The 16,380-nt window shown below is 49.3% G+C and overlaps 1 protein-coding gene across 11 annotated transcripts in view; it reads right to left on the minus strand.

Moving 5' to 3' along the window:
* MEF2D (myocyte enhancer factor 2D) overlaps positions 1–16,380 on the minus strand; it is a 124,492-nt gene that overhangs the window by 70,804 nt on the left and 37,308 nt on the right. For all 11 annotated transcript variants that reach the window (XM_026656270.1, XM_026656273.1, XM_026656271.1 and 8 more), the window contains exon 2: positions 9,268–9,544. In XM_026656270.1, the coding sequence (XP_026512055.1) occupies positions 9,268–9,321 (54 nt within the window). In that variant the 5' untranslated portion in view covers positions 9,322–9,544. The remainder of the gene's footprint in view (positions 1–9,267; positions 9,545–16,380) is intronic.

A 16,380-nucleotide genomic window follows, 5' to 3' on the forward strand; every position in this document is an offset into this window, starting at 1 on the left:
TTTGGCCAATACCATATCGCAATGGCTGAGGACCTGCCATGGCATGTGGACAAACTACAGCTGCACTGAGTAGGTACATAATACTACCAAGTCCGGATCTTTCACTCAGCTCCGCTCACGGTGGTAGCATGTCACACACTTCAACCAGGTGTCAATGGCCACATAAGACGCACATCCCAAGGAAGAGTCAGGAGCTATGGTGATTTGATGCAGTGTCATGTGTCAATCAACAGCCCATAGACACGATGCTGTGACGTTTCAGTGCGCGGTGACGGGGTCGCGGCTGGAGTTTGTCTCGTTGGACCAACTCAGCGCTGGCAACGCTATTCAGAGTGACCAATAATAGGGATATCTGGGCCAGATGGGGCAGGGAGGTGGCTCGTGGCCATGCCTGGAGGTCTTTAGCTGGAAAAGGAGGAGAGCAAAGAAAGCAAGGCCTGGCTGCTCTCAGCCCTCTGAGAGAGGAAGGACGGGCCAGTGGTTAGGGTTTGGGAGACTTGAGTTAAATTCCCTGCTTTGCAAACAATGTCAGACCAATTACCCAAGATTAACAAACCCGTCTCTGGCAGTGTCAGAAATAGGACCCAGGAGTCCAGGATCCCCAATTTAATGACTAGGTTAAACTTCCTCTCCAGAAGTAGGAACTGAAACTCGGGGAGTCCCGCCGTCCAATCCCCGCTTCTTTATCTACTAGACCCACCCGTCCTTCCACACCCAGGAATAGAACCCTGAAGTCCCAACTTCCAGTACTTAGTTCTAGCCACTAGCAAAGCCCCTGACATCTAAAACCATCAATTACCATTATCCTGCCATTCAAGTCTACCAACGTTACGGTGAAAAGGGAAAGAAACCAAAAACCTTTCAACTATAGATAAGCAGACAGGCTGGGATTTACATGGGCCTGACCCTCATCTAGAAGAATTAACCTTATAAGACTAAGAGGGTAATTAAATCTCATGCTTCAGGGCATAAGCTGATCGCCATAGGGGTCAGGAAGGAATTACTTCCACACACAGTACTGCACTATCAGAGGATTTTTGCCCTCCCCTGACGCATCAGGCACTGGTCTTTGCCAGACCCGCTTTGACGGACTAGTGGGCTGATGTGTCGTGGCAAATCTTATCCTATCCTCTAATGTCATTAGTGACTATTACTGGCTCTCCTCTCTTGTGTTAGGCTTCTACACTAGGGCGTTGATTCTGGGCTCACTGATCAATGGTAACTCCATTCATTTCAGGGGAATCTGTGGCTCTTGGCCATGGGAGGTCTGTGAGACCTCAGGAGACCTGTGTTTGGTTTTAACTTGGTCACAGATGTACTGGGCTTTGGATCAGGGCCCCAATGTCTTGGAGTTCCTTACACTGCAGAGGCAAATGATTATTTTGAATTAAATTTGCACAGGTAGCAGAATCATTGGTTACTCCCCAGAGACCATCCACACAGGAAGGATGGTCTTGTGGCCAAGGCTCTGGAGCTGGATTCAGGGGATCTGGGTTTAATTTATGGCTCTGCCACAGACTCTCTTGTGTGACCTGTGATGACTCACTTAATTGCTGCAGGCCTCAGGTCCCCATCTGTAAAATATTTCCTTGGTCTGTCTTTTCTACTCAGACTGTAAGCTCTCCAGAGCAGGGTCCATGTCTTATTACCTGTGTGTGCAGCACCCTAGCAAAATGGAGTCCCGGTCAAGCTTAAGTCCTTTATGTGCTACCGTAATACCTATAATAATGACGGATCAGTCATCTTTGAGAACAGGGTCAGTGCCTGGGAACCCTTTGAGCCTGTAAGCTCTTTGGGGCATTTGTACCGTGTTTGTACAGCTCCTAGCACTATGGGACCTGGACTCGAGGTGCTACTGCCATATAAATGTTAAACAATGACAATCCAATAACCTAGCTAATTGCAAGTTCTCAATGAGGTCAGGTTCTGCTGGGAGCTAGTAGCGCTGGTATGCAAGCAAGCATGTACATAGCAAAGAGCACATATGACACGCACACACACACACACACACACAGAGGCATGTACGGAGACATCCCACATGCAAAGCAGCTTTAACTGGAAGACCTAGATTTCCAGAGGCAGAGCCGTGACATGAAAGCACATGCATAATTCAGCAGCATCGGATTCCTTAACTACTGGTTAGCAGCACGAGAGAGGAGAGATTCTCCCCTCTCTGAACCTCAGTAAAGCTTCTGTGGAGACGGGAATGGAAATTTTACCAGCTGAGCTGCCACAACGCATGGGCTAAGGACGCAGGGTGGACCTGAGCTTTGGACTGAAGCCAGTTTTCCCCACCCCAGAGAGAAACTAACATTTGGAGTCAGTACCGTGCAACTAGTTCGGGCAGTTCCCTAGTCACGCTATGTCCAAAACGCACCCCTATGGACAGTTTAGATCAGTGGTGGGCAACCTATGGCCCACAGGCCGCACGCAGCCCATCAGGGTAATCCGCTGGCAGGCCGCCAGACAGTTTGTTTACATTTGCATGGCCACCCACAGCTCCCATTTGCATGGCGGGCCGCACGTTGCCCACCACTGGTTTAGATCCTTGAACTGAAACAAAAGAGGGGAGAGAAATGATGGAAGGAAGGTGGGACCTTTGTAAGCGCCTACAGACCGCAAGTGAGATCAGGGCCCCATGTGCTAGGCGCTGTACATACACATTGTGAGAGAAAGCCCCTCCCCTGAAAATCTTACAATCGAAATAGACAAGGGCAGGAAAAGGTAGGATTATTATCTCTGTTTTTCTGATGAGGAACTGAGCACATTAAGTAACATGCCCAAGGTCTCACAGGAAGACTGTAGCAGGGCCAACAGCACGCTGCAGGTCCCAGGAACACGCCTAATGGATAAGGTGTCTGACTTTGGATCAGAGGGCTGTGTGCTTGCCTCTGATCACGGGTTCAGTTGCCTAGATCTCAGCTAGGGATGTAGCAGATTCTCCCTCACACAAAGCCTTGAAATTGGGGCTGGAGTTCTTTCTAAAGCTAACGGGTAGTGCCGCCGGAAGATAAAGGGCTTGATACAGGAATCCCTGGCTAAGTTTGTAGGGCCGGGACTCTGTAGGAGGTCAGACTACAGGATCATAATGACCCTATGTGGCCTCAAAGTCCATGAGTCTTCAGAGTGTCAGATCGGCACCCAATCCACTGGGCCACGCTACCTGGGTCTGTGAGGGGCGATAGGGACTATAGAAATACCTAAATAGACCATGGGCCATTTCCTGTGCTGATTTACGTCAGCATAGAGCCAGTGACCGCAACAGAGCTGAGCAGGTCTACACCAGACGGGGATCGGACCCGCTCTCTTCTAGAGCTTTGCTTCTTTCCTCCAAAAGCGGCTTCTTTCCTCTCGTCACGGTGCATCCTTGCTGGGCAAGGGAAGGAGAGGGGGAAATAATTGATTCCGAAGCCAGCTCCGGTGACCAATTAAACAGCCCTGCTGCTTCGTTAACTTCCTGGCTTTGAGAGGGTTTTGCTGGGTTTGTTTTAAAAGCCGGCCGATACATTCCTTGATCATGCAAAGAGCGCGGTTCAAAGCGTGTGGTGAGGGTGGGGGGAGGTTCTTTATGGAATCCGAGCGGTGTCAGATAAGCAGCATCCCCGTTGCAAATGTTTGTGATTACAGTGGGAGGGTGGAGGGAGAACCAGATACAAAAAAAACAGAGAGCTGCAGGAAAGATAAAGGAGCCCCTTGACGCGCCCCCAGGCAACCGTTCCAGCCAGATGTTCTCAAGCCCTCAGTTGTCTCTCTCTTTGTATCAGACCACTTTGTGTTTTTATTATAGGTAACATGTACATGCTGTACTCTCTCTCTCTTTTTCTTTTTCCATTAGCCCTTTATAGTAGCTATAAATCCCACTGCCAGATTCCCTTTTTTTTTTTGTCCTCACGCTGGCTCCCAAGCTGTCTGCATCTCTCCTGCCGGGGGTGCTGTGGCAAAGCAGGAAGAAAGGCGGAGGAGAGAGGTACTACAGGGAGTGAGGCGTAACATGGCGGACTGGGCCCAGAGCGGAGACTCTGGAAACCCGGGTACTAGCACCAGCCCTGACCTCTTGGGTAAGTTACTTTCTCCCTGGGTCTCATTTCCCCCTCTTTATCTATTTAGACTGGGATCTCTTTGAGGCAGGGTTCTCTCACACTGTATGTATGTACAGCACCTAGCGCACCGGGGCCATGATCTCAGTTGCTCTTATATTACCATAACACCTAGGAGCATGGACCAAGCCCCTATGGTGCTCGGTGCTGTTCAAGCACAGAACAGACAGTTCCTGCCTTATCTAAGCATACATCTACCTTTGACCTGGGAGGGGTGTTCCCCCCCTCTGCTTGAGCTAGCACCTAAAAATAGCAGTGTATCCGTCGCAGCACGGGTAGTAGCTTGGGGTAGCCGTCCTAGTACGTGCCCGTCGCAGACACATTTTTAGGCACTAGCTCAAGCCAGTAGGTCTATGCGAATCACACCTCCCAGCTCCAATGTAGACGTACCCTAAGTACAAGACAACAGATGGATACCGAAGACAGGGGAACACAAGGAGACAATGACATGGTATTGGTCAGCACGGTAGTGGATCCAGTGCATACGGACAATGTGGTTCATAGTCACCCGGGGGACATCCGCAGTGCTGTCAATTTCATCGCGGGCTGTTGTGCTCAGAACCCCTGGAAATCCAAGCCCCAGGTGGCCAGGGGTTTATTCCCCCCCACACACACAGAGAGAGCTAGCCCAAGGCTTAACCGAGGCTGCGCGGGGGTGAGCTTCGCCTCTAAATGAAGAGCCTAGTGGTTGAAGTGAGCAGGCCCGGCCCCCAACCCACCCAGAGCTGTGGTAGCGTGAGCAGCGCAGTTGCCAGCACTGCCAAACCCAACCATTTAGAACCCTCGAGGCAGGCCCCCCAAATCAGGAGACTGGCTTAAAATTCGTGAGATTTAAAGAAAAAAAAAAGCGGGGTGCTTTCTCTAGGCTTTCTGGTTTCTGAGCCTTTTGGATCACGTTCCCAAGTTGTTCTCTGCAGTCGTGAGAGTTAGAAACGTACTTTAAAAAAAAAAAAAAAGATGAAAGCTAATATTCTCGCCTGATCACCTGACTCCAGGAGCTGGAGGTTTGAAAAAAGCACCAGGTATTGTGAGACTTGCAATAAAATTGCAGCCATTGGCAACCCTGAGTAGTAGCTCCTGTGGGAACCAGATTGTCACAGCTGTCTTCTATTATTCCCCACCCAACCTTCACAAGCTCAGCTGAGAAAAGCCCTTCACTAAGGTGACAGGCAGGAGAAACTGAGTCTGACAGCTAACACTCCCCTCCTCATTCATTTTTACAACCTCTCCTCATTGTTATTTATTTATTCGATGGTAGCAAAGAGGGAGTCCCGGCTCGAGATTCTCCGGTGTTAGGCGCTGTACAAACACAGAACAGAGATACTCCCTGACCCGAAGAGCCTACAATCTATGTATAAGATGACAGACAAGGGATGGACTACTCCCATTTTACAGCTGGGGAAACTGAGGCACAGAAAGGGGCAATGACTTGCCCAAGTTCACCCAGGAGGACAACTGAGAATAGAACACCCCTCCCAGATCATAAACCCCTGCCATTGCCCTGAGCTGGGGCAATTAGCTATTAGAGTCGAGTACAATAACTTTACTGATTGGGAAATTGAGGCACAGAGGGATTAACTGTCTTGCCCAAGGGGGGAGGGATAGCTCAGTGGTTTGAGCATTGGCCTGCTAAACGCAGGGTTGTGAGTTCAATCCTTCAGGGGGCCATTTAGGGAACTGGAGTAAAAATCTGTCTGGGGATTGGTCCTGCTTTGAGCAAGTGGTTGGACTAGATACCTCCTGAGGTTCCTTCCAACCCTGAGATTCTAAGGTGAGTCAGTGCACAAAGCCGGGAACCGAACCCAAATCTTCCACACCCTACTCCAGCGCTTTAATCGCAAGACCTTCCTCCAGTGCCAACCATCTTCTCACCAAAGTCTGGCTAAAGGAACTCACACAGCATATTACAGCTCAACCGGTCAACCCCGGCCCCCAACCTACAGCTCACTGGGACCCTGGGCTCTGGCAGCGAATTCACTCTTTCCTTTCCTAGAGGGTTATAAAACAGGGCTAGAGCAGGCTTTCGGACTCCAGGATTACTAAATATTTTCCATTCATTTTAACTTTGAACAGGGCTCCAAGAACCGGCTTTATATATGTTATAACCTCCCGCCCATGTACGGCATTCAGCAACGCGCTGGCATGCCAGAGAGCTGTGCTGCCCCAATAAAAAAAAAAAACTCCAGCTCCTTTAATAATCACTAATGCACCATTTCCTGCTCGTTATGGAAATAAACACTGCCCTGAGCAAGTGGGATACTTTCAAACCTCCCCCCCCCTTTGCCCACCCAAGTGAAACTTTAATGAAGAAAACCTGCAATTTTCTATTGTTTCACCGTGGAACAATAAAGCTCCTGGAGGGAACTTGCTGCAGTTCTAATGGTTTTTCTTTTAGCAGCAAAAGCCCTGGTGCTGGCTGAGGAATGATGAGGAATCTCCCATCGCGTTCGACGGAGAAGCTCCAGTCACTGATTGTGGGCCCAGAGATGAGACCGGAGACCAGTTTTGGGCTGCAGCCCCATCCACAAGGGCCGCGGGTGATGGGAATTGGAGGCGAACGTGCAGGGCACGCTGCTTTCACCTTGACGCCTCGCGTGTCTTTCCAATCGGCGAACTCTTGACATTTTTCAGTCCGAGGTGGTGCCATCAGACCTTGTCCCAGGCTAAGAGCACCTGGGTGTTGAGGTCCACATTGCAAGACTGGAGGCTGGCTTTGAAAGGATGGCAAAGTGGCCCTCAAAAGAAGCACCTTACTCGTTGCAGGAGACACAGAGGTTCAGTTCCTGGTTCTGCTACAGCTCCCCGGGCGACCTTGGGAAGTCACTTGAAGCTAGGCTACTTCAAGTTCTCAGCACTACTGGGGTCCTATTTTCCAAAGAGCCTCTCTCTGTTCTAAGCTACTGAGGTCCTTATCCCGTACGTTTCACCGTAGCCTTGAAGCACCTTCCAGTCGTGCGTTACGTGACACGATTAACAGCCGCCATTCAGGCATTGAAAACGGAGCCAGATTTTCAGCAGTGCTCAGTCACTCTAGTTGCACGTCGGGAGTTGGGGAGCTGGGACCTTTGGAAAATCTGGCCCCAGCAGTCTAGATCTCAACTCCACCCCATTCTAGCCACTAAGCTAAACTTCCTCCCAGAACTGAAAATAGACCCCCCAAATTCTGACTGCCCGTCCCCCCAGCTCTAACCACTAGCCAACCCGGGAGCAGAACCCAGGAATTCTAACGTTCATTCCCCAGCCCTGACCACTAGACCACGCAACCTCTCGGAATGGGAAATAGAACCTAGGAGTCCTGCTTCCCACTCCCCAGCCCTGACCACTACACCAAACTTTCTCCAAAGCTGGTAAATGGAACCCAGGAGTCCTGACTCCCTGCCCCCAGCTCTATGCACCAGCCCACACTCCCTCACTGAGCTTTTGTCACACAGAATATGCACACCAGGGCTTTTATTTATTTTTTTCATGTGCTTCGGAGGCATTTCTTTTAAAGAAAACATCGCCCCACGGATTGCCATCAAGACAACAAACCCACCTGAATCCTTAAAGAAATAACTACTCAATAGGGCCTCTGTCACGGTGGGTTAATTTTAAGACCTCACAACTTTGAGGGTGTCCCCTGAAGACTAGGAGAATTCTGCTGCAGCAGTACCCACAACTTCCCCATAGCAGCCCACTCGAAGAATCTCCAATGCTAGCTACAGAACTGCAGAGCCGCTGGCAAGTACAGCAAACAACATGGCATGTTGCAGATGAGGGTTCGTTCTGCTCCTTATAAATAAGACCTGCTCCTCTTATTGGAGCGGGGGGGCTGGCTGATTATCTGATCCCCATTATCTGATCCATCCTCCTGCTGGTGCCCACTCATCCCCTAGGAGATTGTTTCTCTTCCCCCATGTAATCTCGGCCATGCCATCCACACTCAGGGAAACTGACAACCCCCCGCCCATCGGTTTGAGCGGAGACAGTGCAGTCTTTTGGTGTTGGATTGTGGGCAGATCATTATAGAACCCGACACCCTCACCCCCAATCTGTGCTCAAGCCACAGGGGATATACAGTATTACAGCTCCAAATTACAGACCCTTGGCGCTTCAGATCAGGCTGCAGCAGCTGATGCTTTTAGGTCGAGAGGTCCGCAGCTCAATCCCCCGTGCGCTGGTCCAAATGTCACCTGGCACATGGCAAGCCAAGCCCAGGGTCACCATAAAACCCAGGCAGAGCCAAAGGTGTCACACACTCATGCCCAAAATCTTGCAGCTGCGAGGGGATAGACTGATACGCCGTATGCACCCCATGGGCCCGATCCTGAAAAGTGCTGATGGGGCTACCCAGAGGGTGGGGGCAAAAAGGGACAGTTCTCCCCCCCCCCGCCCCCGCAGTTCGCGCTGCCCTCCAAACTCCGTATCGTTGCAACCTGGTGTTCGGGGTCGCAACAAAGCTCAGGTTTGGCCCCACAGCCCCTCCAAGGGGCACCCCCCCCCCAACCTGAGTGGGGTTAAAACCCTGCATGCTGGGTCACAACACCACTCACTGAAATTTGACCCCTCTATCATGATGGAGGAGCCTCCAGGCTAAACCCAACTGGGCCAGGTCACAACCCCCAAGGGATGGGGGGAAAGGGGGCATTTTCCATCTGGAATAAAATGTTTCAATGGAAAAGCTTTGCTGAACTCTAAGAGGAGAACCTCAGCTGCGGCCTCTAGCCACTGATTTCACATTAATGCACCGCTATTTAGTAACGCCACTGTTTTGCACCGAGCTGGGGAGTGTACCTCTCAAACTCCCCAGGCGCAAACCTGGCTGGCTTACCTCCTTGGAGCTCTTTTCATCTGCTGATCTCACACCATGTTATAAAGGTGGGCACGTGTCACTGGCCCACATTTGCCAAAGCGACTAGTGATCCCGGTTGACCTGACTTGAGACACTTTAAAGGAAGATTTTCAGGGAACAGATGCTCTGCACTGTCTGAAAAATCAGCCTCTTTAAGGTGTCTCAGCGTGGGCAGCCAAAATCGCTCCTTGCTTTGGAAAATGTAGACCGTTATCCTCATATTACAGATAGGGAAACTGAGGCACAAATAAATGGGAGTTTGGTCTTTGAACGTCAATCGGGGCTGGGGGGAGGGGCAGGATCAGCCCTACAAAAGGTATCCCATCAGGAATTACCGACCTGTCGATTTCGCTCATCCGTGATCCGCTGGATCTGGATCTTCTTCCTCCCCATCTTCTCCGGAAATCCTCACCGAATGGGGACGACTTTCTTGTGCGGGGGAGGGGGGGAAAATAACCCTGTTTTAAAACGTTTTCATGAACGAATTTTTCGGTAAGTAAAAGTTTTTAAAACCAAAAAACAAACAAAAACTCCGGGTTGCTTCTTTCTCAGTTCATGTTATGCTGCCGTCTGGTTAATTCCAGGCGCTTTGGGCCTCCAGGGGCTGCTTGGAAACCTAGGGAAGAGAGGAAAAAAGGAATTAAAACATTTTTTTCAAGCAAAGCCTTCCTAATTATTCTCGTTCCTATTACCATAGCCCCTAGGAGTTCAGTCACAGACCAGGACCCCATTGTGCTAGGGGTGGTACAAACAGCACAAAAAGACAGTCCCTGAGCCAAACTATGGGAGCACCTATAGGCCCCAGTGGTATCCAGATGCCACAGTGCTAGGTGCTGCACAGACGCACAGTGAGACACCATCCCAGCCCCAAGGAGCTTGCAATCATAATAAAGTCACCAAGAAAATGACCAAAAAAAAAGGACTCCGAGCAAAATTCCTATCCTCAGGACAAACACAACTGCATGAAGATTATTTACCTCGACCCTGGTAACAGAAAGCAGCTAATCTCTCTCTCTCTCTCTCTCTGTTTATACCATGCCCATCACCACTGTGTCTGAGTTCATGTCTACACGACAGACGCGGCTAGCGCTGTAGCACCATAGTGCAGACGCTTCCTGCATCAACGGAAGGCGGATTTCCATTGCTGGAGTTAGCCCACGTCTCCGAGACACAATAGCTAGAATTTTTTGGGAAGAATTTTTCTATCAAGCTTGTTGCACTTGGGGGAGTTGGGGGTGGTGGTGGAGGGGGGACTCAGTTTAATTACACCGCTCAGGGGGTGAAAGGTCAATCTAGGCCTTGCCTAAACACTGCTTGAACTCTACTGTATTATACTGAGTGTAGATGCAGCTATTCTGGTATAAAGGTGCCTATGGTGATATAGTCATTTCCATACAGGAAGGGGACTAGGCTATACCTGTGTAAGTGAGGCTGTACTAGCGGTTGTACTGATATTACGATATCAATTAAAAAAAATCACACACACCCCGAACCAACAGTTATACCAGGACACAACCCGTGTCTAGAGCAGGATCCAGACTGCCTAATTTAAACCCGATCTGTTTGTCCAACCAAGGTCTTTCTTATATCATTGTCTAAAAATCTAGGCAGCCGGCAGACAAATGAAGACTTGGCATAGATTCACCTGTAGTGGTTCCTTACATTTTAATTATTTATTGCGTGCAAGGCCGAGGGGTCGGGACTGAGATGGGGGCCTCACTGAGCCAGGTGCTGTACAAACACATACAGGATTGCCAACTTTCTAATTTCTGAAAACCGGACCCTCCTGCCCCGCCTCTCCCCCCAAGGCCCCGCCCCCTTCTCCACTCCTTCCCTTGAGGCCCCGCCTCCCTGCTCGCTCCTATGCCCTCTCCACCCATCACTCACTGCTCTCCCCCTCCCGCTTGCTCGATTCTTTCCACTTCCTACTCTCCACCCCAGCTGGGCTCCCTCTACTCCGGGGCTGGGATGGGAGCTGCAGCCTGACTCGGAGCCTGCTGCCTACCTGCCCAAAAGATGCAAGTAGTAGGCACCCCTGGCTGAGCAGGGGCTGGTGAGGGTTAATGATCCTGCATCTCCCCCACCTCTGCCCATGCTAACTGGACTTTTCGTGTCCAGTCAGTGCATCTGACTGGACACTGCCAGGTCCCCTTTTTGACCGGACTTTCCGGTTGAAAACTGGACACCTGGCAACCCTACATACACAATCCTTGCCCCAAAAAGTTTACAGTCGAACTAGACACGGCAGACAACAATGCGAGAGAGGGGGCACTCCTGGGGCCGATTTTTATTTACCCTAAGGCCCCTTTATACCTCTCCAGCAGCCGCCGGCCAGGGCAACTGTGCGCCCAATCTCTTGAAATGGGAGTTTTTCGAATGACCCGTGATGCTGCTCATTTCAGACTCTGTCGCATATCACCGTCGAGGGCCCACTGACGCATTTCGACGGCGGGCTACCGGCTCACCACCTGGCTGATGATGACGCTGTTAAATGACTGGGTCCGTTGCACGTGCGCTGATGAGCAGCACGAAGGAGCCTTACAGCGAATGGAAATTTCACTGACACCAGGGCGTATTATCCCCATTTTACAGGGGCGCAGAGTGATTCATGGCCAGCTTTCCAGAAGACCTCAGGTCTCAATCAGGCACCAAATGGAGCAGCGTAGACGTGGACAGTAGGTGCTAAGCCCTTTTGAGAATCTGTCCTTTATTAAGTGCCTAACTGGGAGCTGAAGCACTTTCGAAAATACCCCGAATCACAGGCGCTCAGCAACTCAAACCCTGGCTGCAGGTTATGCAGCAAGGCTGGGACAGAGCAGGGAAGTGAATCTAGGGTCATATCTTAGCCACAAGTTCCACAGGCCTGTTGAGACAGCAGAGAGCCATCCAGGGCACAAACAGGAAGCATTTTTGTACACATGTGAGGGTGGGAGAAGACAGCCATAATAGACCAGTGAATTTCTGTTCTTTTGTGACACTCTGAAAAAGCAGTGTGGGGGGGTTGTTTTTTTTGGTTTTTAAGTCAGTAGAAGTCAAGTGGCCGGTCATTAGCCTGGGTCATTTAAATTCTTCGCCGCTTTCTGCCTGAATCTTCAATTTTGCATTTTTTTTTAAAGGTCTGTGCCTGGACAGCCACAGAAAGGTGTTCCTTAAGGGGCATCAGAGAGAAATTTTTAAAAAGGGGGGGGGGGCAGATGTGTTGTCATTCTTCACACATCACCAAGCAAGGGAATCCCAGCTTTAAGTGTAAAACGCAACCTCGTTCCCAATTACAAAACCAGAACACTAGCTAGCTATTCCTCCTACTCTAGGAAACCTGGGATCCAGTGTGCGGTGAAGAGACAGGTATCAGCTGTGGCGTGGAGAGGAAGGATTTTGGGGGGTGGGGGGGGGGAGAAGCACTAGGCTGTAGGCAATTTGGGTTGTATTCCCAGCTCTGACACAGACTCGATGGACATACCTGCCTGGATCCCTGAGTAATTACTCCGGTGGCGAGGTCCCCTGAGTTGCCACCTGCCACGGCTCTGCTCCCCAAACTAGCTAAAGTTCGCCCAGGTATGGCTCCATGAGCGGCAATCACACCCCCTGACTGCAATGCAGGCACACCCCGCAAGTCACTCTGGGCCTCAGTTCCTTGATCTGTATAAAGGGGATAATTGCACTTCATTGGTTTATTCAGGCTCTGATCCTGCCTTGGGCAGCACACGGGCAGAATGCTGCCGCGGGGAAGTCAGAGCATAAGGCGATCGGAGGCATTTTGATGTCCCCGATCTCACAGTCTTTCGTGTGTTTATCCTCCCAACACTCCCGTGAGGCAGGGCCGTGCTTTCCTCTCCATTTTATAATGGGGAACTGCGGCAGCCCAGTGACTTGACCAAGGTGACACGGGAAGTTTGTGGAAGAGCAGGGACGTAAGCCCAGGTCTCTGGCTGCTGCTCGACCCTCAGCTCACCCTGCCTCTCCTCTCCACGCTCAGCGCTAGCCCTGAATCTCGCCTGCTAAACGGCCCTGGAAAGAGACCTGAACGGCAGAAATCTTCTCAGAGGTTGTTTGGAAGAGGCTGAAGTGACCCAGCAAGGCAAAGCACCAAGCTGTCTAGCATTACAACCAGCCCCAACGAGACAGCGTGTCTCAGCAGGGAGTGGGGCTAAGCGGCATGCAATAGGATTGCAAAGTTGGCAGCTCTTCGTTTTTCTACTAGGCTGAGCTGTTCTCGCTCACCACATCAACCTTAATAGCTCTCGGCCGCTTCTTTTTCAGCCCAAGCGTCGGCTCCCTGGATGGGTTTTGGAGCCCCGCACTGTTCCTTTCTGTGGACGGTAACAACAGCAGGACATTTTTCAAAGTTCAACATTCAGGATTATAATTTTTCCTTGAAATGTCATGTTTTGGTAGGGAAAATGGGGATGAAATTTGTGCCTCTGCTTTTCCCTCTGCTTCTTTTTACAGGGAGCAAGAAAAACAGCAATAATAATATTACATTGTATTACAGCAGTGACTTGAGGGCCTGGATCAGAATCGGGGCTCGTGTGCTAGGTGCTGTACAGAGATAAACACAGTCCCAGCTCTTTCATCCTAAGATCTCCAAGGACTTCACCAATACAATTTCAGCCCTACCACACACAATGACAAAAGGAAGTACTATTTTTTTCCACACAAAGCATCATTAACCTGTGGAACTCATTGCCACAAGATATCAGTGAGGCCAAGCAACTGACCCACTGCTCTACTGTACCAAAACTATGAAGAGAACCTAGGAATGTTGCTTCCTAGGCCCCTGCTCTGACACTAGACCATACTCCCTCCCAGATCCAGAAGAATACTGAGGACTCCCAGTCCCCCTGTCCTAATCACTAGTCTACACCCCCAAAAACCAAGCAATCCCAGCCTTCCCTGCCTTATAAGCTTGCCATGAAGTTTGCCAGTGTCCAATTTATTTCTTCTGCCTCCGTTACTTTAATTCTGGGTAAAAGGGTTTACGTGTATATCTATAAATCACATTTGCTAATAATGCCATAAAAAAATGGCACAGCAGCAGGGCTTCTTTGTCGGTCCTATTGACTCAGGTATCAAAGCATACCAGGGGGAAGATTTCTTCTCCGAAACCCACTATTCATTTTCCATGAAAGAAGAACACTTGGACGGTTAAGACACATGTATTCACAGGAGGCCACAGACATACAAGCAACAAAAAGTTCCTTTTACCTCCCCCGTACCAAGGTTCTTTACAAGGACAAATTGTATTGAAATGACATTTACCAGCTGAACCCCGGTTTTCTTTCTTACATTATTGAAATGTATGCACCTTTCCCGTTGCCGTTAATAAACAGCAGGGCAACTGCAGTCGGCTGGCAATGGAAGAGCGGCAGCAAAAGGGAAGTGGGACCGATATGATCATGTGAGATGGGGGCCCGCTCTATATGATGATAAGATAGGACAGGCCATATGGGACCATTCAAAAAAGCACTAGATAAGCTCATGGAGGATAGGTCCATCAATGGCTATTAGCCAGGATGGGCAGGGATGGTGTCCTTACCTCTGTTTGCCAGAAGCTGGGAATGGGTGACAGGGGATGGATCACTTGATGATTCCCTGTTCTGTTCATTCCCTCTGGGGCACCTGGCACTGGCCACTGTCGGAAGACAGGATACTGGGCTAGATGGACCTTTGCTCTGACCCAGTGTGGCCGTTCTTCTGACCACTAGCTCAGGATCCCACTTTCTGCCACACCAAGATAAATCACTAGTCCATCAGTAGCCCACCTTCTGCAGTATCAAATCAGACCATGAGGGTCTCTAGCCAAGTAACCCACTTCCTGCTACATCAGATCAGGACAGTGTTCTAGCCAGCTAAGAAGAATGGTCTAGAGTGGTGCTTTTCCACCTGTGGTCCGCAGACCTCTGGGGGTCCCGCAGGCTATGTCAGAGATTTCCAAAGGGGTCCGCACCGCCATTCAACATTTTTGAGGGGTCCGCAAATGAAAAGAAAAAAAGCTTGAAAACCACTGGTCTAGAAGATCAAACTTTCAGCTAGTCTGCTAGGAGATCTGTCCCCTGAATCAGCCCCCAGGAGAAAAGTGAAAAAAGTGGAGCTGTTTGTTTGGTTTTTCCCCATTGAGATTAAACAAAGAGTTCGATTCTTTTTTGGTCAAAACATGAACCATTTCTCCTCAAAGGGTATTTGCTATTTTAAAAAAGGGTTTCAAAGGAAATTTTTCATTCAGCTCAAGCTGGCATATTATTAGTTGTTTATATCACAACAGGAAGGATCCTGGTGCTGGAAATGTACATAATGGACCTCAGCTAGCATATATCAGCCTGGAAATGAGGCAGATTTACAGCAGCTGAGGATCTGAACTAGTAATTAATGGGGAGGAGAGCGATCTGCAGTGATTACTCTCTCATGGATACTTTACGTTGGTTCTTCCTTTGTTTTTTGCTTTCCTTCATCTGAAATACAAAGCAGTCGGGCTGAAAGGGCGCTATGTTCTGCTCAAGGTGTATGAAATAACATAACATCAGTTCAAAATCAGACCTTTGGTCTATGTAGTCCAGCATCCTGCCTCTGACAATGGCCAGCACCAGCTGCTTCAGAGGACGATAGAAATAACCCGCTAATGTACAAATATGTAATAATCTACTCAGGAGAGAAATTTCTTCCTAACCCATGCGCTTTCTGTTCTTGCCCTGAAGCATGAGTTTTTACATCCCTTACAAATGTTTAATCCTATCATATAGAAGTGCGTATGTCTTTAATAAAAAGAGCGAGAAGTACTTGTGGCACCTTAGAGACTAACAAATTTATTTGAGCATAAGCTTTCGTGGGCTACAGCCCACTTCATCGGATGCATAGAATGGAACATATAGTAAGAAATATATATACATACAGAGAACATGAAAAAGTTAAATGTCTAATCCTATTTTGCATATGGCTACTGCAAGTCTAAATAATATCCAGCAGCAGTGAGTTCCACATGTTAATTATATGTCGCATTAAAAATGTGCCAGTTGGCAACATTCCCTAGCCCTTTCTTTTCAAAACCAGGCAAAACCCTTTCTTTTCAAAACCCCCAAAGTCAACCAGAGTCAAGGATTCCTAACACCTCTGAAAAGCAAGCCCCACTCATCTGATGATGGGTACATAAATGGCACCCAAAATGGTCATATTTGAAGTTTTAGGCCTCCGGGTCTAATTCTGCATAATTAGAGTCAATAGGAGCTCCCCACAAATGTACTGTTCCACGATTAGCAAGAAGGTATTATTGAGGCCAAGAGTTTAGCAGAATTTAAAAAAAAAGATTTGGATGCTGAAGTCATCAGAGTTACAGTGGATACTTAACACTTCTGAAAATCAAGTCATAAGTGACTTGCCCCAAGTCACACAAAGGAGCAGTGGCAGGTGTCGACAGCACTCCCCTTCAGGTGTCATAATCCAAGTCACCTTCTTTAACCA

Source organism: Terrapene carolina, unplaced genomic scaffold (assembly GCF_002925995.2).
Source record: "Terrapene carolina triunguis isolate 2854851 unplaced genomic scaffold, T_m_triunguis-2.0 Scaffold227, whole genome shotgun sequence".
NCBI lineage: Eukaryota > Metazoa > Chordata > Testudines > Emydidae > Terrapene > Terrapene triunguis.